A 24,857-nucleotide genomic window follows, 5' to 3' on the forward strand; every position below is an offset into this window, starting at 1 on the left:
TTTTTGTGACCAGTTGTTTTCAATTCCCCAATTATTATTATTATTATTTTTGGTCTTTTTTAGGGTCATACCCACAGCATATGAAAGCTCCCAGGCTAGGGGTTGAATCGGAGGCATAGCCACAGCAATGCAGGATCTTTAATCCACTGAACGAGGACAAGATCAAACCCTCATCCTCATGGATACTTGTCAGGTTCATTATCACTGAGCCACAACAGGAACTCTAATTCCCCGGGTTTTTTTTTTTTTTTTTTTTTTAAACAAATCTTTAACTATGTGTTATTTGAAACATACAAAATCTGACATAAAAATGAATGCCGGAGTTCCCGTCGTGGCGCAGTGGTTAACGAATCCGACTAGGAACCATGAGGTCGCGGGTTCGGTCCCTGCCCTTGCTCAGTGGGTTAACGATCCGGCGTTGCCGTGAGCTGTGGTGTAGGTCGCAGACGCGGCTCGGATCCCGCGTTGCTGTGGCTCTGGCGTAGGCCGGTGGCTGCAGCTCCGATTCAACCCCTAGCCTGGGAACCTCCATATGCCGCGGGAGCGGCCCAAGAAATAGCAACAATAGCAACAACAACAACAACAGACAAAAAGACAAAAGACAAAAAAAAAAAAAATGAATGCCATGAAATTTCATTATAAAATGAGCCCCTGGGAAGTGGTCCCCAACCTAGGAACCAGACTACCACCCCTGAACTACTTATTTCGGGGACTCCTTTGGAAAGAGTGTTTGTTGCCTCTCAGATATTTAGGAAGAATCACTAAGCTTTAAGCAGAAGATAAAAGTTAGTGGTCTCCCTTGAGAACCTCATGGAATCACAGTGCCCCCTCATGATATGGTTGACAGTGGGGTCTATTAGGATTATCTGATTTAAGCCCAGGATTTATATAAGACTTTGGACGATGACCGAAAAATAAGTTATGTGTAGGGTCACTACCTTTATGTATGTATTTTAAAAGTATGGAACACTGACTTATCAAATGTAAACACTTGAAAACTTCACAATGTATGCAAACTAGTTTTGACATACATTAACTTTTAATACACTAGGAATCTTAAAAATAGCAATGTTTGGAATCCCCATTGTGGCTCAGTGGTAACGAATCCGACTAGGATCCAAGAGGACACACGTTCCATCTCTGGCCTCGATCAGTGGGTTAAGGATACATCATTACAATGTGGTGTAGGTTGTAGACACAGCTTGGATTCCACATCGCTGTGGCTGTGGTGTAGGCCGGCAGCTGCAACTTCGATTTCGACCTCAAGCCTGGGAACTTCCATATGCCACAGGTGTGGCTCTAAAAAAAAAAAGCAAAAAAAAAAAAAATGTTTGATGCCCTTCTCAACTTCTCAGAAGCCCTCTGTGTCATGTCATTCCTTTAGGAGGAAACACGAGCATGACTGCAGGCTGAATCTATTGAACTTATGCTCACAGGCCCATCCAGAGTTGAAATGTCTACTTATTTTTTCTAAACATTACATAATGGGGAAAGGAAATTTTTCCAATTCTACATTTTCTAAAAGTAATGATTGTCATGATATTGTAATAGACTTTCAAAGTAGTCTCATGTATATTACATATTTCACTCATTAAAAAATTAGTTTTTCTGTATACACACTACTGCACATAAAATAAATAAGGACCTATTGTATAGCACAGGGAACTCTACTCACTGTCTTGTAATGTCCTATAGTGGAAAATTATCTGAAAAAGAATCTATTTGTACATTTATATATGTATAACTGAATCACTTTGCTGTACACCTGAAACTAACACAACACTGTAAATTAACTATACCTCAATTTTTTAAGAATGGTTAAAAAGGAGAATCTAGGATAGTACCTATATATGGCAGGCATCAATATTTTTTCAGTGAAAGGTGTTGGGTCAATAAAAACACAATATATACGATTAAAAATTCATTTTCTGAGAACACTAACTAGAAGTCCTTAAAAATAATCTAAAATTATGTATTTGTAATTGCTTGTTCTTCTTTAACATGCATTGCTCTCTCATAATTAAATTATGTTTCTCTTCACATGCCATATTTCAGAAAATGTAAAACTACTAATATATAATGGTCAACTATATGATCAACCATAAATATTCTTGGGTTTATCTCCAGTCTTCATTTTCTCAGACTCATTTTCCACTGATTACAATTTTCTGAGACAGCCTGAATAAATTATAAATTATAATTTCATGACTATATATTTTCATCACACCTACCTGATTTCCAAATATTCCTTGATTCCTTCACTTTATCATACTATTTTCCAAATGCATGAATTGTCTCTTCCCTTTCATTCTCTGGCCTCATGTTTTTATTTAATGGACCAAATCTATATAATGTCTATCATCTATCAGATTTTTCAAATATTTATTACTTTCGTAGATTGACATAACAATTTTAGGCATTAAACACCCTGTACATTCAATACTCTGTATTCTCTTGAAAAATAACTGATAGAGAATAATCATGAGGTTAAATCAACTCTATAAGAAAGTAGGAGTTTAATTTGAAAAGCAGTTTCATTTAATGTCAAGGAAAGTTTTTCTGATGGTAACTGAGTTCTAGGAAGTATGTGCTGGTTGAAGAGCACTGGCTTGGAATCTGTCTGCCCTAGTCTAAAAAGATTTAAACTTTACAAGCTGAAATTATTAAAGAACTGCAGATCAAAACCACAATAAGGTACCACCTCACACTGGTCAGAATGAGCATCATTAATGAGTCTACACATGAATGCTGGAGAGGGTGTAGAGAAAAGGGAGCCCTCCTGCACTGTTGGTGAGAAGGTATATTGGTACAACCACTATGGAAAACAGTATGGAGGTTCCTCAGAAAACTAAACATAGAACTAACATATGATCCAGCCATCCCACTCCTAGGCGTGTATCCAGACAAAACTATAAGTAAAAAAATAATAATAATACATGCACCTGTATGTTCATAGCAGCACTATTCACAACAGCCAAGACATGGAAGCAACCTAAATGTCCATCAACAGATGAATGGCTTAAGAAGATGTGGTATATACACACAATGGAATACTACTCAGCCATATAAAAAGAATGAAATAATGCCATTTGCAGCAACATGGATGCAAATAGAGATTCTCATATTAAGTGAAGTAAGTCAGAAAGAGACAGACAAATACCAAATGACATCACTAATATATGGAATCTAAAACATGGCACAAATGAACCTTTCTACAGAGCAGAAACAGACTCACAGACCTAGAGAACAGACTTGTGGTTGCCAAGGGGGAGCGGAAAGAGTGGGAAGGACAGGGAGTTTGGGGTTAGTAGATACAAACTATTACATTTAGATAGATGGGCAGTGAGGTCCTACTGTACAGCACAGGGAACTATATCCATTCGGTCTCTTGGGATAGACCATGATGAATGATAATATAATAAAAGGGAGTGTGTGTGTGTACACACACACATTATATATACATACGGACACACACACACATTAAAACTGGATCACTATGCTGTAGTGCAGAAATTGGCACAACATTGTAAATCAACCATACTTTAATAACAAAAAATACAAAAACAGTGCAATGTAAACTTTACTAGCTGAGTAACCCTGAGCAAGTTTTTGGCTTCTCTGTGTCTCTGTCTGTCCCTGGTAACATGGAGATAGTACAAGTGCTGACCACAGAGAGCAGCCAGGAGGAATGAGCAGGGCAAAGCACTTAGCGAGAGGCCCGGAAGAGGCTAGCACAACAAGTGCTGGCTCCTTTTATTATTAAGCTCTGGCATGAGCTCTTGCTAATAGCTAGAAATATTATTCTCTGAAATCTTCTAAAGTGTCAGAGCTTCTCATGTGATGGGGCTATTTCAGGACTGGCCAAGAGACAAGGGAATCAACGTGCCACAAGGCCTTGCAATTCTGAGGTTGCATGAGAGCAGTGAGGGAATGACTGCTTGGAATGTGCCTGTCTATGTCTCATGGGCCTTCTCCACCAAGTGGCATCCGTCACCTCACAGCCCCACCAGGGAACACTTAGGAAAGAACAGCAGGTGAATCCAGACCAGGGTTTATTCACACTAAGGACATTTTCTGTTTCTTCTGTCCAGTCAGGCAAACCTCCTGCCTCTCCTCAATAGCCCCTTAGCTACAGGGAGTAAAAGTTCTTCTTAGGAAAAATTCAGCCTGTGTTGATCTGATCCTTCAGGTGAATCTATCCCTGATGTGTTTTTCTTTCTACATAAGAAAGTACACGTATTTTAAAAAAAGGCCTCTGGAGTTCCCACTGTGGCTCTGTGGGTTAATAACCCGACATAGTGTCTGTGAGGACGCGGGTTCGACCCATGGCCTCCCTCAGGGGGTTAAGAATCTGGTGTTGCTGTGAGCTGAGGTTTAGGTCACAGAGGCGGCTCAGATCAGTGTGGTTGTGGCTGTGGTGTAGGCTGACAGCTGCAACTCCAGTTAGGCCCCTAGCCCAGGAAATTCCCAATGCTGCACATGTGGCTGTAAAACGAAGAAAAAAAGGTATCAAAATGTGGAACCAATATGCCTTTCCTACTCACTAATATTTATTTTTGAGCAAAGTGATAGTTTGTGGGAAGGGTGTGGAATGAAACAATATTTGCCAAAAAATTCAATCTCTTCCAGCACCTACTAAACAGAAAGTGTTTATGATATGTGTATACCAGAAAAGGAGGATGAAGCAGAGGGGAACTCATTCTGCCTTTCCACATGGCAAAATTAACTCTAAACCAGGGGTCCTATTTATAGGCTAGGGAGAGTCCAGTCACCTCACACATCTGAAGACTCCCTTTCAAGGGTGAAGAGTAAGGATACCTCATGGTGAGTGAAATCATTCATTTGTCAAGCCCATTGCTCTTGTTCTAAGAAAAACTGCTCAGATACATTTTTAAAGAGGGTGGGGAGTTTTTCGTTAAGTCTGAAGTTCCAGTTTTTTTCAGACAAGCTCCTCCAAAGCTACCACTGAGGGGGTCTCTCACACTCTAGGCTCGCTGGGCAGGATCCCCTCAACCCAGGCTGTCTGGGCAGGGATGGTCTGACAGGTGGGGCTGCCGCAGAGATGCAGGGCAGGAGACAGCTCCCTCCAGAGAAACAGCTCTGTCCCCTCTCCCCTTCACACCTTCCCTCTGTCACAGTCCACAGCTGCTGTCATCACCTGGCTGAGATGGTGGACACTCAGGAACTGGGGCGGGGTGGGGAGTCCCTTTTGAAATCTCCCTCTGGGACTTGTCCCCTCACGTTAGTGTCATGGGCAGGAGGGCTGGTTTCACTGCACTTTGCTTTACTGCCCTTCTTGGATACTGCATTTTTAACATATTGAAGGTCTGTGGCAACCCCTGCACTAAGCAACTCAGCTGGTGCCATTCTTCCAACAGCATTTGTTCATTCAGGTTTCTGTGCCACACTTTAGTAATCCTCACAATACTTTTACCTTTTTAATTATTATTATCTATATTAGGTGATACAGGATCAGCAATCTTTGATGTTACTATTACAAAAAAATTACAATGTGCTGAAGGCTCAGATGATGATTAGCATTTTTTAGCAATAAAGTCTTTTTAATCAAAGGATGTACATTTTTTGGACATCATACTGCACACTAATAGGCTGCAGTATCACGAGTCTGGAAGCAAACCCACAATACCTCTGAGGTGTGTCCGTGTTTAGCATATTGGTTCCCATTCAAAACCAAGTCAGGAAAAGTCTGATTCTAAAAGCCTGTTACACATATTTCAACTGATAAACAATATAGAGAAAAATAAACTTTCAAAGAAATATCTGAGAGTAATAAGACTTTAAAATGTTTTTGTAAATAAAAACTATCTTGGAGTTCCTGCTATGGTGCAGTGGGTTCCTGATCCCATGTTGCCACAGCTGCAGCATGGGTTCCAGCTGCAGCCCTGATTTGATCCCTGGCCTAGGAACTTCCATGTGTCATGGATGTGCCCAAAAAGGAAAAATAAACAACCAAACAAAAACTCGTCTCAGCTCTTTCGTATTTAATATTAACCGAGGCTGACTTATTCTAGATTTGACATCTATGAAACAGTATCAGATTGAAGATGTTAAAATTTCACATCATAATAGTTTCAGTACCTAGCAAATAATTTTCCTCCCAAATATGATACCTGAAGGCACAAAGCAAGTGCATAAAGCAAGTAGTTTTGGAAACATAAGAGGGATCAGCTCTTCAGTTCCTATCTGGAAAGCAGAGCAGTATACCTGAGCCTTTAGACTGAGCCCAAGGGAAATCCAAGCAGCCATTCTGCATTTCACAAAAATCAAGGACGCTAATTCTACTATAAAAGTACCTCTGGCTGGCTGATGTGTCAGTCACACATAGTTTTTATTAATCACTTTTTCTTCCCATAGCCCACCTCCAACAAAGTCCTAGACTTTGGTGAAAGACACAAGCTTTAGGGAAGCCTGCCTGACAAGCACTCACTGGCACCACAGGCCCATTCCCCTCACATGGAAGCCTCCTTTGCCCCTCCTGGGTCCATGGTTGTTTATAGTCTGGATCTTTCACTGTATAGACATGGAGACAGCAGGTGTGAGGGGCAGATTCAGTTGCCTATAAGTTTAGAATGCTTGCGTCTAGGCTGTCAGCAATTCTTCCCGAATCCCTTCCTGCTCTTGCTCTGTTTCCTCCATGTACTCTTCCACTCCAACCACTGTGCATTCTGCTTTCTCTGGAGGAAAATGTGATGAGCCAGGCATGACTCCGGTGCCTCCCGTGAGCCCTGTGTTCAGTCTCAGTCGAAGGAAAATGAACTTCTGAAATATGTCCCTGGGCTTCTATGAGCTATTTTTTCTAGGATTAAGGCAAAAAGTCTGGTATTATGCGTCCATCACATTGATCTTATGTAGAAATGGATGTGGTTTACCATGAGCTACTACAAATTCCACTGATCTTTTAAAGAAAACAAACAAAAATTCTGAGTCAGTTTTACTGTCTGGAGGTAAAAATGTTATCTCCCTAAGCTACATGTTTAGGGGTTCATATGCCTATGCTCTTAGAAGGCCCTGCCCTCCAGACCAGAAAGCGGGGCTGAGCCAGAGGAGGATGTGTTCAGGCTGTGTGACCACGTGGCAGAGGGTTTACACAACTCACCCCAACTCACTCTGCTTATGTCCCTGGTGACCAGCAACGGCTTGTGAAACAGCTGTCTGGGAGAGCAGTACAGCCTGGGGCCACAGAACAGGGCAGGGGTCAGACCACGGCTTTGCCTCCATCACCTTCCAAGGGACTAAATTCCCTTGCAAAGACGACCTCTCCTTCAGTTAACACACCCTGAGCCTGGGGAGTGGGCTTCTATGATCCTCGGATTTACAATATGAGATGCACACATTGTCTCATCCAACATGAGACTCTAACAAGGCTTTTAACCAGATTCAGAAGCTTTCCAGGCCCCTCTACCCAAGGGAGACTTTGTCTAGCTCTACACTCTGCAGAAAAAAAAAATGCAATCCCAGTTTGTCACTCAAGAAAAGGTGATTTCAATTACAGAAGAAAAATCTTCCTAACCTGATATGCTGGTAAAATACGAACTTGGAGGTTTTATGGCTTATCAGCCAATATCAGTTTCCTGGAACATCCAGACCCCATCATTATTCTTCCTTGTACACTCAGAGGTCTTACTCATGCATAGTCATTCCTGTATTAAAGTCGCTTTGCCAAGGCAGTAGGAATATTCAGCCATACAATAACTTTCTGCACATATTTCAAATGCTCTATAATGCCCTATGCCTTCTTGCACCTTTCCTATCACATCCAACATCACAGGGTTAGGAGAAGACTCAAGTCAGCCCTTTGTATCTGAGTCCTCATGGAATCCACATTTAAAATTTCAGCAATTGTTTAGGCACAGGTATGGAGTGAGACACACTGAAACAGACTTGGGTGTCATAACATGACAATGGCTGTGTGGAAAGTAACATAATGTCTCTTCTGTCAAAGAAAATCTTGGTTACTCTATCTTGCTCTGGTTTCGGCTGAAACGCCTTCCTGCAAACCCCCTCCTCTTTCCCTCTTCTTTGTTACAAATTAGCTAACCAAGAAGAATGTGCATCCTGACCTGACCAATGGAAAGGGGACAGGTACATCACCTGCGTTAGGGATAAACAGGGAGGGTCTTTTCTTCTTTGAGCGTGCTTTTTGAGCACCTGCGCCCTTCTGCTTAAGTAAAGAGCCTTGTCGAGATCTCCCCGTGTTCATGTGTCTCATTTTCCGACACTGACGATCCAAGCCATGTCCCCAACATCCATGTACTTGGTCCAGAGCTGAACTTCCTTGAGGAACACAGGGCCCAGCCTGAGGCGTCGTCTGCCTAAGTGCAGCAAGTGACAACATATGGCCTCCAGACCTTGCTCTGAGCTGCTGACAGGGCCAGAGGAAGACCAGGGACCCCACCCTTGCTCACAGTGACAGCTGTGACATCAGCATGCCATGGCCATGAGTGGAATGCCCCAAAATAATCTTCTTGCTGATGCCAAAGAGTCTTTCTATGTGCACACACCCAGCAATGGCCACTTGGAATCTAGTTCTGCCCTGTCCTAAGGCCATCTGTCCAAATAAAGAGACAGTGTCCAATCTTGTTTGTGGCACTGACAAAGTAGCCACAGCAACTGTGGGCCCAGGCCACACCTGTTCCCGGCTGAGTACAGCATGTTGGCAACAGGAAGACGGTGAGGCAGGAAGGACAAGGCAAGGCCTACAAAGAAGAGATTCTGGAATACTCGGCCCATGGAAGGAGAGCTCTTTGTTTTGAAAACATAATATCTAACTAAAGAAAGCATGATAAATTCAATCCAATTTAACTTAGTAAATGTTCTATATTAAATGTAGTCCAGGAAAATGTTGAGCACCCAAAAACCCTAGCATCTTGCATATAATTCCTTAGTGTTAAGATAGAATATCATGTAAGTTTCCACACCAACTCTGAAAGGACTAGTTGCCTATTAGCATTATCTCAGGATGTTAATAATGGACAACTGAAGATTTTAAAAATTCTGTCAATAGCATTCAGGTTGAAGGGTGAGTTATTGGTTCCACAACTGCTGTAAAAGATTGTCATGGTGGAAACTGCTACTAGCCAGTTAATTCTTTTATTTATTTATTTATTTATTTATTTATGTATTTGCTTTTTAGGGCTGCACCTGCGGCATACGGAGGGGAGGTTCCCAGGCTAGGAGTTGAATTGGAGCTGCAGCTGCTGGCCTATGCCACGCCACAGCCACAGCCATAGCAACACATGATCCTTAACCCATTGAGCAAGGCCAGGGATCAAACCCACAACCTCATGGTTCCTAGTCAGATTCGTTAACCACAGAGCCATGACGGGAACTCCTAGCCAGTAAATTTTAATTATTCCTGAGAACATCGCTTTCTCTGTCCAAACAGATAAAAGTAAACAGTAATTTTTTTTTTTATCTCATTCAACAGAATCTCTCTCTCTGTTCTTGGAAATAAATGGTCCTACACAAACAATAAAGAATTGTGCCATGAAGGAAATTCAAAGTCAGACTTGAAAAGCAGTATCCTCATAATCATCTGGTTGAGTGGCTTTCAGGATGGGCTCCCAGAACACCATAGATGCCTCTCAACACAAGGGGTTTTTGCATAAAGACCTGAGCCAAGAGGACCTCAGTTCTCCCATCCACTGAAGCCAAAAATTCATTAGATATGCTATTTCCCCAAAGAATAAAATGGAAAAATTACCAACAATTTTCTCAAAAGCACTACACACACACATTTCTCTAGTAAAGATCAAATCCAAGATCAGAGCATTTCTGAATTTAAAACAATTATTTTGCACACAATGTTAACACTAAATTATAGCTAATACATATTCTTTTTATTGGCAAAGTTTTAGAAGATTAAAAAGCAAAGAAGAAGAAGAAACAAATATTTACACATTTTAGTAAAGAGCTATTATTTCTGTGAAGACCATGGAAAAACATGCACCCTATCTAGATCTTTGAATGAAGTGAGAGTAAAATGTGGTTTGGAGGAGGAAAAGGTATTTGGTGAAGAAGGCAGATAAGGGGTTTGGGCTTATGAAATTATGAAGTAAAGAAGAGAGATCAATTATGAGATCCAAGAGAAGGAAGCCAGACAAAAAGGTCACATATTGTGTAATTCCACACATATGAAGTGTCCAGAACAGTGAAACCACAGTAACAGAAGGTATAGCACTGGTTCTCAGGGCCAGGAGTTGGGTGGAGGGGAGGGCGGGGAGATAGGAGATGAGGGGGTTTTTTTGTGGTGGGACAAAAATATTCTGGAATCAGATAGTGGTGATCTTTGCCCAACTCTGGAAATGTAAGAAACAAAACAAAATAAAAAAAACATTGCATTATACACTTTAACATGGTGAGTAGGTTGTGGTATGTGAATTGTATCTCAGTGGTTCAATGTTATTTTATTTTTTTTTATTTTTTATTTTTTTGTCTTTTTCTAGGGTCGCACCTGCGGCATATGGAGGTTCCCAGGCTAGGGGTCTAATCACAGCTGTAGCCGCTGGCCTACGTCAGGGCCACAGCAATGCAGGATCCGAGCCGCATCTGCAACCTACACCACAGCTCATGGCAATGCCAAATCCTTAACCCAGTGAGTGAGGCCAGGGATTGAACCCGCAACCTCATGGTTACTAGTTGGATTCGTTAACCACTGAGCCACAATGGGGAATTCCAATGTTATTTTAAAGATTATGAGTTCAAATAGGTAAACCAGTCCTTGTTAAAGGCCCTTGAAACTAAATGAAGAGAGAGTTGAAATAAAAGATGAAAGAAAGACAGAATAGGTTAAATAAGACCCTTCTCCCCATGGTGGGTTTTGGTTTGGTTCTGGTTTTGGTTTTGGCTGTTCTGTGGGGGAATTTTTTAAGCTCTTTGAGCAGAGGATCTACACTGGATTATTCTTTTTATTCCCCCTGAAAAATTAAGTATGATATTATGCAGAAATAGTGCTTAAAGGAACTGTCTTGTTAACTGACCATTTTAGATGATGCTGGGCCATGTCATGAGCCAGCTCTGCAATGAGTAGAGAGACAATAGAGCCGCCCACTCTGGCCCCTTCCTTCGGTCACTGCAATCCAAGGCAAGACACCTGGTCCTTCTCATCTGATGCCACAATACAGCAAACTCAGGTGCAGTTGGATCTTACTCAGACAGAAGTTTGTCTAAATTCCTAGAATCCTTAGGTTTACAAAAAAAAAAAAAAAAAAAAAAAAAAAAAAAAAAAAAAAACCTGTGCATACGTTTTCAAGTTAGTGCTCTGGCTTTTACTTCCTAATTAAATGAAAAACTCCCCAAATTGACAAGACTTACCTATTCAATTATTTTTCTATTTATACTATGATCTTCAGCAGGAATTAGAAAGACTGGTTGGAAAGCTGACTAAAATAAATGCAGGTTTTACAAATCAGAGTGTTTAGATAATGCCCATAAACCACAATTAAGAAAACAGAATGATGTTGTAGAAAAATGTGCTTTTTACCTATAATAAACAAATCATGAAGGTTTGTAATAGCATAAGGGATTGTCTTCGTAAGCATACACAAAAAAGCTACACCTACACCCAGATATTACAGACAAATGTGTTATAACCCCCATTTTACAGGTGAAAAATTAACAGGATAAGAGAGATTAAAAGGCTTGTACAGCAGAGCTTTCCTGTCTAGTGTCTTCATTCACATAACGTAGATACAATGAGAAAATGGAAAATAGAAAGTCCATGGAAAAGTGTGTGACATATAGTTATTAGCACTCAAGAAATACTGTATGTGAATATTAACTACTACTAGAAGCCCCACCCCAGAAACTAGAAATAGAAAAGATGAAGAGGAAAACCGCTGCTGGAAGACATACCCATCATACTGAACATACCTGCCGCAATATAGGAGCCTCCCCCGACTTTGTAGAGAAAGTGGCTGGCAAAGGGGGCTGCACAGATGATCAGAAAGCTCGCAGTCACCACGGCGACTACCCCCAGGAGCATCAGAACCGCCCAGAAGCCACGGTAAACTGCAGACCCCCAGGAGAAAAGGAGAAAAGAAAAGCACACTTAGATTGTGAACACAGCAGACCGTTGTCGTTGTGTAAGTTTCCCTACTCTTCATTTGGTTCATTTCAGCCCTAGCACTGCCTGTGAATCCCAGGCTATGGTCCTCAGTTATCTTTACAAGGAAGCCTCATCAGACAACTTTTGGATGCAATGATGCTGAACATGTATCAACGCAAGCACAGTATTTACCCTACACACAGGCTGAATATACTCTGGGAGCTCATTTTTCTGACCAGACTATCTGTTTCACAGTGCGAACAGCTGAAGTTCTACAAAGACTCTACTGGCGAAACTTCCAATATGGGTCACACTTAAGTGTTCACACCAAAAGGACAAAGACATAAAAAGGCATTCATATTCGCTAACACTGCCTCTTACTTCTTGCCAAGCTAATGCTTATGGCACACTGATCCTTTAGAAGCCAGTAAATTCACCCCAATCTCCTAACAACAACAACTATATATATATACACACACACCTATACGCACACACACACACACACACCTCTATTTAGATTGAGATTCTACTGGAAAATAGTCTTCAGGTAATAAAAATGGTAAGCAAAGCAAAAAAAAAAAAGGTTGTACAAACTGAGATTTAAAATCAGATATAGGGAGTTCCCGTCGTGGCGCAGTGGTTAACGAATCCGACTAGGAACCATGAGGTCGCGGGTTCGGTCCCTGCCCTTGCTCAGTGGGTTAACGATCCGGCGTTGCCGTGAGCTGTGGTGTAGGTTGCAGACGCGGCTCGGATCCCGCGTTGCTGTGGCTCTGGCGTAGGCCGGTGGCTACAGCTCCGATTCAACCCCTAGCCTGGGAACCTCCATATGCCGCGGAAGCGGCCCAAGAGATAGCAACAACAACAACAACAACAACAACAAAAAGACAAAAAGACAAAAAAAATAAAATAAAAATAAAATAAAATCAGATATATTTAAGGCTTACTATTTTCTACTAATATTCGTTCTCAGAAAGATTTAAAATAGAGAAGTTATAGCAGTCTCTTAGGCAAGGGCCAGCAAGTCTGGTTTAATGGATGCAGCTGCTGATAAATAAATTGTGGATTTGGTGACATTTAGTAATCAAATAAAGAAGAATTCTAGTGATCATTTTTGAATGGAATAATTACCAATCTGTTAAACAAATCCATCATTTCCCAAAGGCAAAACACTAAAATAAATTCCTGTATGTATAAATGAAGGAAAGCAGAGTGAATTATATTCATCAAATTTCAATTTTTTATGAAAATACAGAAACTTTATAAAAAAGTAAAGAATGATTTTTCTCAACAAGCCCACCTGGTAAAGAGAAAAAAAAATATGTCAGTCCACTGGAATCTTTAAGAGTAAGGAAGATGGGAAGATGGAAAATTAAGGTGAGGAATCACTGCAGTTAAATGGGAAAAGAAGACTTATATTTTCACCTGAATAACTCGGTCTTGAAGACAGGACCCAAAGGCATTGCCAACACCATTCATTTGGCAGTGGCTGCCAGGCTTGCTGTGTCAGGAAGTATGCTATGGTTGTATCCAGGCTCTGCAGGGCACAGAGCAGTAAAATACAGAAATGCTCTGAGTGCAGGAAGCAAGAATGAAGGGCTTTGAGCCAAATATTTGCCATGCCTGTCCTACCAGAATTTGACAGATAACTGGGGAACCTCACATCTTACATTGTCATTCACCTCTTTTACTTCAGTGTCTATCGCACGGTGGTGCTGTAGCAAGTGCTAGGAGTACAAACTTTAGTAAGATGTGGTCCAGGGGAAAAGGAGCCCATTATATGGTCCCTCTGATCACAGCTAAAACTGGACCAAATAGCAAACAACTATCTTGAGAAGGCTTTGAGAATCAAGATACAGTATAAAAACCACCCAAGTACCAGAGCAAGTCAAAGTGGTGATACCCCAGGGCAGGCCCAAACGGTGCAGTAAAGACTATGAGGACTGAACTGACATTGAAACTACTATTTTTTTTTTTAATTTTATTTTCCCACTGTACAGCAAGGGGGTCAGGTTATCCTTACATGTATACATTACAATTACATTTTTTCCCCACCTTTTGTTCTGTTGCAACATGAGTATCTAGACATAGTTCTCAATGCTATTCAGCGGGATCTCCTTGTAAATCTATTCTAGGTTGTGTCTGATAAGCGCAAGCTCCCGATCCCTCCCACTCCCTCCCCCTCCCATCAGGCAACCACAAGTCTCTTCTCCAAGTCCATGATTTTCTCTTTTGAGGAGATGTTCATTTGTGCTGGATATTAGATTCCAGTTATAAGTGATATCATATGGTATTTGTCTTTGTCTTTCTGGCTCATTTCACTCAGGATGAGATTCTCTAGTTCCATCCATGTTGCTGCAAATGGCATGATGTCATCCTTTTTTATGGCTGAGTAGTATTCCATTGTGTATATATACCACCACATCTTCCGAATCCAATCATCTGTTGATGGACATTTGGGTTGTTTCCATGTCCTGGCTATTGTGAATAGTGCTGCAATGAACATGCGGGTGCATGTGTCTCTTTTAAGTAGAGCTTTGTCCGGATAGATGCCCAAGAGTGGGATTGCAGGGTCATATGGAAGTTCTATGTATAGATTTCTAAGGTATCTCCAAACTGTTCTCCATAGTGGCTGTACCAGTTTACATTCCCACCAGCAGTGCAGGAGGGTTCCCTTTTCTCCACAGCCCCTCCAGCACTTGTTATTTGTGGGTTTATTAATGAGGGCCATTCTGACTGGTGTGAGGTGGTATCTCATGGTAGTTTTGATTTGCATTTCTCTTATAATCAGCGATGTTGAGCATTTTTTCATGTGTTTGCTGGCCATCTGTGTATCTTCTTTGGAGAAATGTCTATTTATGTCTTTTGCCCATTTTTCCATTGATTGATTGGTTTTTTTGCTGTTGGGTTGTATAAATTGTTTATATATTCTAGAGATTAAGCCCTTGTCAGTTGCATCATTTGAAACTATTTTCTCCCATTCTGTAAGTTGTCTTTTTGTTTTCTTTTGGGTTTCCTTTGCTGTGCAAAAGCTTTTCAGTTTGATGAGGTCCCATGGGTTTATTTTTGCTCTAATTTCTATTGCTTTGGGAGACTGACCTGAGAAAATATTCATGATGTTGATGTCAGAGAGTGTTTTGCCTATGTTTTCTTCTAGGAGTTTGATGGTGTCCTGTCGTATATTTAAGTCTTTCAGCCATTTGGAGTTTATTTTTGTGCATGGTGTGAGGGTGTGTTCTAGTTTCATTGCTTTGCATGCAGCTGTCCAGGTTTCCCAGCAATGCTTGCTGAATAGACTTTCCTTTTCCCATTTTATGTTCTTGCCTCCCTTGTCAAAGATTAATTGACCATAGGTGTCAGGGTTAATTTCCGGATTCTCTATTCTGTTCCATTGGTCTGTCTGTCTGTTTTGATACCAGTACCACACTGTTTTGATGACTGTGGCTTTGTAGTATTTCTTGAAGTCTGGGAGAGTTATGCCTCCTGCTTGGTTTTTGTTTCTCAGGATTGCTTTGGCGATTCTGGGTCTTTTGTTGTTCCATGTAAATGTTTGGATTGTTTGTTCTAGTTCTGTGAAAAATGTCATGGGTAATTTGATAGGGATTGCATTGAATCTGGAGATTGCTTTGGGTAGGATGGCCATTTTCACAATATTGATTTTTCCAATCCAGGAACATGGAATATCTTTCCATTTCTTTACATCTTCTTTGATTTCTTTGATTAAGGTTTTATAGTTCTCAGCATATAGGTCCTTTACCTCTTTGGTCAGGTGTATTCCGAGGTATTTGATTTTGTGAGGTACAATTTTAAAAGGTATCGTATTTTTGTATTCCTTTTCTAATGTTTCATTGCTGGTATACAGAAATGCCACTGACTTCTGAATGTTAATCTTATATCCTGCCACTTTGCTGAATTTATTAATCAGTTCAAGGAGTTTTGGGGTTGTGTCCTTAGGGTTTTCTAGGTATAGAATCATGTCATCTGCATACAGTGACAGTTTGATCTCTTCTCTTCCTATATGGATGCCTTTGATTTCTTTTGTTTGTCTAATTGCTGTGGCTAAGACTTCTAAAACGATGTTGAAGAGCAGTGGTGAGAGTGGGCATCCCTGTCTTGTTCCAGATTTGAGTGAGAAGGCTTTCAGTTTTTCCCCATTGAGGATTATATTTGCTGTGGGTTTCTCATAAATGGCTTTGATTATATTCAGGAATGTTCCCTCTATACCCACTTTGGCGAGGGTCTTGATCATGAATGGATGTTGGACTTTGTCAAATGCTTTTTCTGCGTCTATTGAGATGATCATATGATTTTTGACTTTTTTTTTGTTAATGTGGTGTATGATGCTGATTGATTTGCGTATGTTGAACCATCCTTGTGAACCTGGGATGAACCCAACCTGGTCATGGTGTATAATTTTTTTGATATGTTGTTGGATTCGGTTGGCTAAGATTTTGTTGAGAATTTTTGCATCTATATTCATCAAAGATATTGGGCGATAGTTTTCTTTTTTGGTGGTATCTCTGTCTGGTTTTGGAATGAGGGTGATGGTAGCCTCATAGAATGTCTTTGGGAGTATTCCTTCTTCTTCAACCTTTTGGAAGAGTTTAAGGAGGATGGGCACCAATTCCTCTTTATATGTTTGATAGAATTCACCTGTGAAGCCATCTGGTCCTGGGCTTTTATTTGTAGGGAGTGATTTTATGACCTCTTCAATTTCATTTCTAGTGATTGGTCTGTTCAGTTGGTCTGTTTCTGCTTGATTCAGTTTTGGCAGGCTGTAAGATTCTAGAAAATTGTCCATTTCTTCCAGATTGTCAAACTTATTGCCATATAGTTGTTCATAGTATTCTCTTATGGTTTTCTGTATTTCTGTTGTATCCGTTGTGATTTCTCCCTTTTCATTTATAATTTTGGTGATTTGGGTTCTTTCTCTCCTCTTTTTAGTGAGTCTGGCCAGGGGTTTATCAATTTTGTTCACCTTTTCAAAGAACCAGCTCTTGGTTTTATTAATTTTCTCTATTGTTTTTTGAGTCTCTATTTTATTGATTTCTTCTTTGATCTTTATAATTTCCTTCCTTCTGCTGACTTTAGGACTTTTTTGCTTCTTCTTTTTCTAATTCATTTAGGTGGAGGGTTAAGTTGTCAATTTGGGATCTTTCTTCTTTTTTGAGAAAGGCCTGTATTGCTATAAATTTCCCTCTGAGCACTGTTTTCGCAGCATCCCATAGATTTTGAGAGGTTGTGTCTTCATTATCATTTGTTTCAAGGTAGTTTTTCATTTCCTTCTTGATTTCCTCATTGACCCATTGGTTTTTTAGTAGCATGTTGTTTAGTCTCCATGGAGTAGGTTTTTTCTGTTTGCTTTTCCTGTGGTTGATTTCTAATTTCATGGCATTGTGGTCAGAGAAGATACTTGAGATAATTTCTACGCTCCTAAATTTATTGAGATTCGCTTTATGTCCCAATATGTGGTCGATTCTTGAGAATGTTCCATGAGCATTTGAGAAGAATGTGTATTCTGCTTTTTTTGGATGTAGTGTCCTGAAGATATCAATTAAGTCTAACTTTTCTATTGTTTCCTTTAGGATCTCTGTTGCTTTATTGGTTTTCTGTCTAGAGGATCTGTCCATTGATGTGAGGGTGGTATTTAGGTCTCCTACTATGATTGTATTCTCATCAATATCTCCCTTTATGTCTGTTAATATTTGTTGTATGTATCTGGGTGCTCCTATGTTTGGGGCATATATGTTGATGATAGTAACATCCTCTCCTTGGATGGATCCCTTAATCATTAAATAGTGTCCTTCTTTGTCTTTCTTTATGTCTTTTGTTTTAAAGTCTATTTTGTCTGATAGGAGCGTTGCGACTCCTGCTTTTCTGTCATGTCTATTGGCATGAAATACTTTTCCCCAGCCTTTCACTTTCAATCTATATGTATCTTTTGTCCTAAGGTGAGTTTCTTGTAGGCAGCATATTGAAGGTTTTTGCCTTTTTATCCACTCAGCCATTCTGTGTCTTTTGATTGGGGCATTCAGTCCATTGACATTTAAGGTGATAATTGATAGATGATTATTTATTGCCATTTGAACCTTGTTTTCCAGTTGATTCTATGGTTCTCCATTCTTTTTTTTTTTTTTTTTTTTTTTTTTTTTGGTTGGATGGTCTCCTGTTATTATCTGCTTGAGTGTATTTTTTTTTTCATTTTTTGCAAATGCAATATTTGGTTTTGGCTTGTGGTTGCCCTGTGAAACTACTATTACAGAAGAAAAGGACAGAACCATGCCAGCTGGGTACCTAGTCAAATAAACAATCAGTATTCTCCAGGGAATTTTTAAAAGTATGCAGAGTCTAAGAACATAATATTTTTTTTAATTTTTATTATTTTTTTTCGTCTTTTTTTTTGCTATTTCTTGGACCGCTCCCACGGCATATGGAGGTGCCCAGGCTAGGGGTCAAATCGGAGCTGTAGCCACAGGCCTACGCCAGAGCTACAGCAACGCGGGATCCGAGCCGCGTCTGCAACCTACACCACAGCTCACTGCAATGCCGGATTGTTAACCCATTGAGCAAGGGCAGGGACCGAACCCACAACCCCATGGTTCCTAGTCGGATTCATTAACCACTGCGCCACGACAGGAACTCCACAACATAATATTTTAAATGTCCAGGATATAATCCAAAATTGCTTGATATACCAACAACGATAAAAATCCGACCAATTCTCAAAGGAACAAGCAATCAGTAGATATCTCTTCAAACATGATCCAGCTGTGTGAATTATCAGACCAACTCTAAAGTAGGCTTTAGAACCATCTTCTATGAACTAAGCTGAACAGTCTTGAAGTTATAGAAAGGTAGAAATTCTCAGAAGAGAAATATAGTCTATTAAAAAATGATTAAATTGGAGTTCCTGTCATGGCTCAGTGGTTAACAAATCCAACTAGGAACCATGAGGTTGCCGGTTCAGTCCCTGGCCTTGCTCAGTGAGTTAAGGATCCAGCGTTGGCATGAGCTGTGGTGTAGGTTGCAGACACGGCTTGGATCCTGCATTGCTGTGGCCCTGACGTAGGCCAGCGGCTATAGCTCTGATTCCACCCCTAACCTAGGAGTCTCCATATGCCGCAGGTGCGGCCCTAGAAAAGGCAAAAAGACAAAAAAAAAAAATTAAATTGAAATCTTAGCATTGAAAAATACAATAAGTGAAGTAAAAACTCATTAGATGAGCTCAATAGCAGAACAGGGATGAGAGAGGAAAGAGCAAATGGATGTGAAGCGAGAGCAATAGGAGTTATCCAAACTGAAGAGCCAAAGAAAAAGCGACCAAAAACAAACATGATTAGTCTCAGGAACTTGTGGGACAACATGAAAAGGTCTCATATCTGTGTCACCAAAGTCCCTAAAGCAGAGGCAAAGCTATTCGTGTGGAAAGGACAGTTATAGAAATAATGCCTTTAAATGTCTTAAGTTTGGTGAAAGACAAATTTATAGATACCAACAACTCAGCAAACTCTAAAGAGGAGGTATGTAATAATAAAATTCCTGAAAACCAAGCATGCACACAGGGCTATTGGGGTGAGAATGACATATTAGAGATACCAGAACATCATTTTCAAGAACTATAAGTTTCTCATCAGGAAATGATTGAGGCCATTGCCTATGTTAGAGTAAATATTGTGAGCTGGGGGCATGTAGTCACAATCACCACAAAGCAAAGGAAAAGCATTGGTGGTAATGAATTGGGCTGCTCCCTTTCATGATCACAGGGGGTGCCTTTGAAGAGGGGGTGCTCAAGGGCTGAGGGCATGTTGGGGACAACAGGGACTGAATCACCCTCTGTGAGCAGAGGGCAGAGGACGTCTGGGAGTTTCCACCTGCAGGTTTGGAACCCTGCAAGTACACAACAGTGAGTATGCCACAACAAATTATAGCAAAGAAACAAACAAACAATTGAGACCAGAAGGCAGTTAAACAGTATTTTTAAAGTTTCCCAAGAAAAAGACCTATCAACCTAAAATTCTGCCTCTAGTGAAATTATCTTTGAGGGATGAAGGTAAAAGAAAGGCATTTCCCAAGTGGAAAACATAGAATTTGTCACCAGTAGACCTGCTCTACAAAGAAATGCTAAAGACATTTATTTAGGCTGAAGGGAAATGACACCAGAGTTTCCTTGAAATTTCAGAAATGAAGAAAGAGAAACAGAAAAGGAGGATATCTGTGTAAATACGGTAGATTATTTTTCTTATCTTAATTTATTTAAAATATACTTGTTGAAATATACACACCACACACACACACACACACACACACATATAATTTCAGTATAATACAGTAAAGAAACGTAGGTTTTAGATTCAGGCTGATCTGAGTATCCAGTTACTTAAACTTATGAACCTATAAACTATGGATATTTCTGAACCTTCACTTCTCTAAAATAGGAAAGTATGTGTCCATCCTTTAGAGCTCTTGGAAGAAATACTAATAATGAATGTGAAATGTGTAGCACATCACAAAAGACCGATGAATGACATTTATTTTGTGGTACCTTTTACTGTTGTCGTTAAAATTGCATTAACACGACACAGCAAGTGGTACTATATTTAGTAAGAGGAAAGTGAATTCCTTTCCCCAGAGAGCCTCACATACTGTTTATGTGCCGCTGACATTAGGAAATCCCTTTAGATTATGGTTTACAGTACAAAAGTTGTGTTTGACAATCCATAAAGTCCCACAGAGCATTCATGCTGCCTTCCACGGGAAGCCTCCCCATCTACTAAGAAGGCACTGGCTATGTTTTACACCACCTGCCTCCCAAATACCCAAATTCCAAACAAACAGGGTCAGAGACCAGACACAAAGAACCAGAACACGGTAGCCTCTGAAGTGGGGCAAAGACTCACTGAGCTAATCAGTGCCACCCCCTGAGAACAGGAACACTGGGGAAGTGAGGGGATGTTGGGTAGAGCTGAAGCCACAAGGAAGCAATGGTAGCTGATCCAGAGGAACCTGGACCGTGCACAATCAGAGGTGGGAATTAGGACTCAGGCCACAGAGAGGGCAGAAAAAGCAGAGGAGGCTCTCTGCACAGAGAGAAGCAGAGGGACGGCAAGAAAGAGAAAAACCAAGTGAGGGGGAGCGAGAATAGAGAACCAGACAGAAATGGGGGATAAAGTTTCCCCGGAACTTAAATCCTCGGACCTGCTATTTCCCGCCCTTGGTTTACTTCAGCTAAGCAGCCCAACTTTTCATTCTGAATCCCAGGTAAAAGGCAGGAGCAACAGATGTGTATTGAAGGGACGGGAAACCTGGCCATCTGAATGTTGTGACCACACAGACATGGCTTCCAAGTGCAATCCCTTACTGTAGTCACCACATGCTTTATTTTCTGCCTGTGCTTCAACATTTAAAAAGTGCACAACTTCAAGCCTATTTCAAAATTTCTTGGAACTTCCTGTTTCCTAGCTAATTATATTACCTAGTTTGCATATGTGGCACACTTTGATTCCAGAATTGAAATGTTCAGTTGTAATGAAGGCTCGTTTCCTGGAACTGGGTAGTTGTTTCACTGTCTCAAGTGAAACCAAGACAATCAGATTTTTCAGCACAAAATGAACTAAGAACACATGCGTTGAGAGTCAAACATGATTCTGGGGCCCCTCCACTTACTGTGTGACTCTGATAGACCAGTTTTCTAATAGAGAAAACACTATCCTTTATATAAGGTTATAGGAAAGCTAGAGAACATACATGAAAAGTAATACATGTACCAAGGACTCAAATATAGTTGCTATTACTGTTATTTTTACACACTTTGTAATAAAATGCTCTTGTCAATAATATAGTTGACAAAAGATATCTATTAATCTTATGGATCTAGGATGCAGAGAAGCTCTTAGTTCTAGTAGGTAGACACCTTTAAAATTTTAAAGGATGTTCTTGTTTGGCTAGTTCTTATAATATTGTTTAAGATGCCTAGATTTTGAATGTATCTCTGAGAATACTTAATTCGTTTTCTTGTTCTTAATAGGAGCCCATAAAAACTGCAAAGATTTGTCTTTGAAAGCTCTGGGCTGTGCCAAGTGAAAACGTCTCTAAAAATCGATTTCTATCATTAAATACAATTCAAAGCTTAACTTAAACAATATTGAATTTCTATTAATTCCTTAGAACATCAAGCAAGATTTACAATGTAAACAGATTTACATGTAATCTACATCACTGCAATTTGGATTAATTAAAGGAAATCTTTATCTGAATCTGCAAAAGGCCAGAGGTAACTACTGTTTTCAAAGAAATGAAGTTATGTAATTCTAGACATATCTAAACACCTGACAAAGTGGTCCTTGGTCACATGTTGTAATGAGGAGGAGGATGAGTAATTAGTCTAAAAACAGATTCTATGGAAATCTGTTCCCTTGGAGTACTCAGCTTACTTTCCTAAATTGATTAAATTTTTACTTTTACAGTATGACTTTCACTACCAATTTACTTAGTAACTTCATTCTAGTAGAACTTGATTGAAAATCATTAGCCCGGAATATACTGAATTGTCATATCAATATATTCTGTGGAAGTGTATTATTTCCTATTTTAACAGTATTTCTATATATATATATAGCACTTTCTAGTTTTCACTTGAGGACTATCCTGTTGTTTTTTAATAGAGAAAAGAGACATCAAGGCATTAGAGATTGTCAGGTTTGTTAAATAAGAGTGTATATGGGATGTAAAAATATGTTCATGAGGTCTCAGTTCATTCATAAAAAGTGGATGACATAAAGAATCTTAACTGCACTGCAAATTCAAATTTCAGATTCAAACAGATATCAAAGGATCTCATGTTTTGGGGTGTACCCCAAAGTTCAAATTCCAAGCAACACACATAGGAAGTATAGGAAGATATTTATTAAGAATGCTTCAGGTAGGAAACATACAAATCACCCAAAACGAGAGGAGAGTGAAAGTCCTGAGATAAAGTGGACTATTAATTACGCACATCGATACGTGTGCATGTGCATGTGTGCGCGTGCACGTGTGTGTGCGCAGATTACCACAGATAGGAAACCAATGGCAGAATTGGCATCTTTTCCAAATTTGTCGTAAAGGTTAGAAAAATAAAACCCTACAGAATTTCTTTTCCACTAAGAATGTACTGAAATGCATTGAAACCTTACTAGTTTAGGCGATGCGCAAAAGCAGCTTGAAGTGTTAACTGTGGATTATTTTAGAATAAGTCCATTCCAAGTCCATTCCATCCAATAACTCAAACTGGTGTCTCCCAAGAGACCTCTACACAGAGCCCTGTCAAGCTTGTCTGGTGAATGGGCACGTTGGTGACAACCAGAAGACACTTAATTTAGCAAACATATTTCAACAGCTCTCTAGGTGCCAGACCCCAAACACTGCTAGAGTAAGAAGCCTTGCCCTCGCAAGTTCAATCCAGTGGGAGAAAAGCAAATAATTTAACAGTGTGTTCTGAATGCCCTATTGGAGGGGTACACAGAATATCACTAAGCCAAATGACTCCTGCAGCGAGGCCACTATTCGCTGAAAGGCAGTGAGGGAAGGCCTACCGTACTGGGTAGAGTTGAACTGGGTCTTGATGTTTGCCTGGGATTTCAGTAGGCAGAAGGCAGGAGGAAGGTGTTTGGGAGAGGAGGAGGAGGATGGGGAGGAAGGGGAAAAGGAATGGGAAGGAGAGGGAAAGGGATGGGGAAGAAGGGGGAGGGGGATGGAGGAGGGAAGGCAGCTACCTTCAGCTGCTGCCCAAGCTGATGATGAACCTAGGAAGGAAGTGGCGTTCTGAGCCACTCAACAGAGCTGGTACTTTACTGGACTGTCCTGGGGATCCTCGGAAGGTCAACGATCAGACCTTGTAGCTACGTTTGTATCAGAACATCACTCCTATAACTAGATAGAGAACAAACTAGCAGCAAAAGTGTAGAACAAGGACAACTAGTTAGGTAGTTACTACAGCAACCCTTGTAGGGGCTAAGGCTTGGCAGTTGAGAGACAGGTGAAATCAGCTTTAGTAATTCTCTTGATACAGGTAGTGAGAAACCAGCAAGAATGATGGCTGTCCTCATGGGTTTCATTTTATGCCCAGTTTGGTCTGTGATGATACTAACAAAGCTCATCTTGATTTCGTAATATTTTAATTGATACGACAAACCCTCATTCACACACAGTATAGAGAGGAAAGTCAATCCAAATGATCACAATTCCAAATTCGTAGTGTTTTGATAAATTATTTTGTTGTGCATATAAGAACGTAAATATTGTATTTGCAGTTTAAAGATAAACTTAAGTGTTATTCATTTTTTAAAACTTGCTATCTTGCCTCAGACACCTCACAAAGCTAGTTCAGAAAGCTAATCCTCTGTTTCGACACATCCTCAAGCACACACAGTGTGAAGTGCTACAAAACGTTCTAAATGAAGCCAAAACAAAACATACCACCCCCTCCACCATCCCCGGCAGCAAATGAGGGCCTCCAGCATATGCTGCCTTAGCTTTAGGCAAGACGCTTCTGCTACACAGGCCAGCAAGCCTGCCCCGCATCTCCATACACTGCTTGTCTTGGCGATGTCGGGCAGGTCTAAAAATACAGTGATGCCTGCAGCCGAGCAGAAGGCCAGGCTGCACAGAGCTCCATGTCTGAGCTCCACAGCCGTGGAGGAGCCAAGCCAAGTCACGTGCTCTGCTCTGTCCATTGATTCTTTTAGGACAAAAAGAACACTGAGAGACCCGACACAGAGTTTATTCACTTCCCTAGGGTATGCCTGATGGGGAA

The 24,857-nt window shown here is 40.4% G+C and overlaps 1 protein-coding gene across 17 annotated transcripts in view; it reads right to left on the minus strand.

The window, feature by feature from the left end:
* Positions 1 to 24,857, minus strand: part of TMEM182 (transmembrane protein 182) — a 352,761-nt gene that overhangs the window by 304,287 nt on the left and 23,617 nt on the right. For 16 of the 17 annotated variants that reach the window (XR_014839666.1, XR_014839664.1, XR_014839665.1 and 13 more), the window contains exon 4: positions 11,893 to 12,030. The exons of the other annotated variant lie outside the window; for it this stretch is intronic. Coding sequence is in view for 6 of the 16 variants with exons in the window: in XM_085016106.1 (XP_084872232.1) it covers positions 11,893 to 12,030 (138 nt within the window). In the remaining 10 variants the exon portion in view is untranslated. The remainder of the gene's footprint in view (positions 1 to 11,892; positions 12,031 to 24,857) is intronic. 17 annotated transcript variants of the gene reach the window in all.

The sequence above is a fragment of the Sus scrofa genome, chromosome 3 (assembly GCF_054392235.1).
Source record: "Sus scrofa isolate SSC_HxYL_T2T_F1_AM1 chromosome 3, Sscrofa_HxYL_maternal_Yorkshire_Landrace_v2.0, whole genome shotgun sequence".
NCBI lineage: Eukaryota > Metazoa > Chordata > Mammalia > Artiodactyla > Suidae > Sus > Sus scrofa.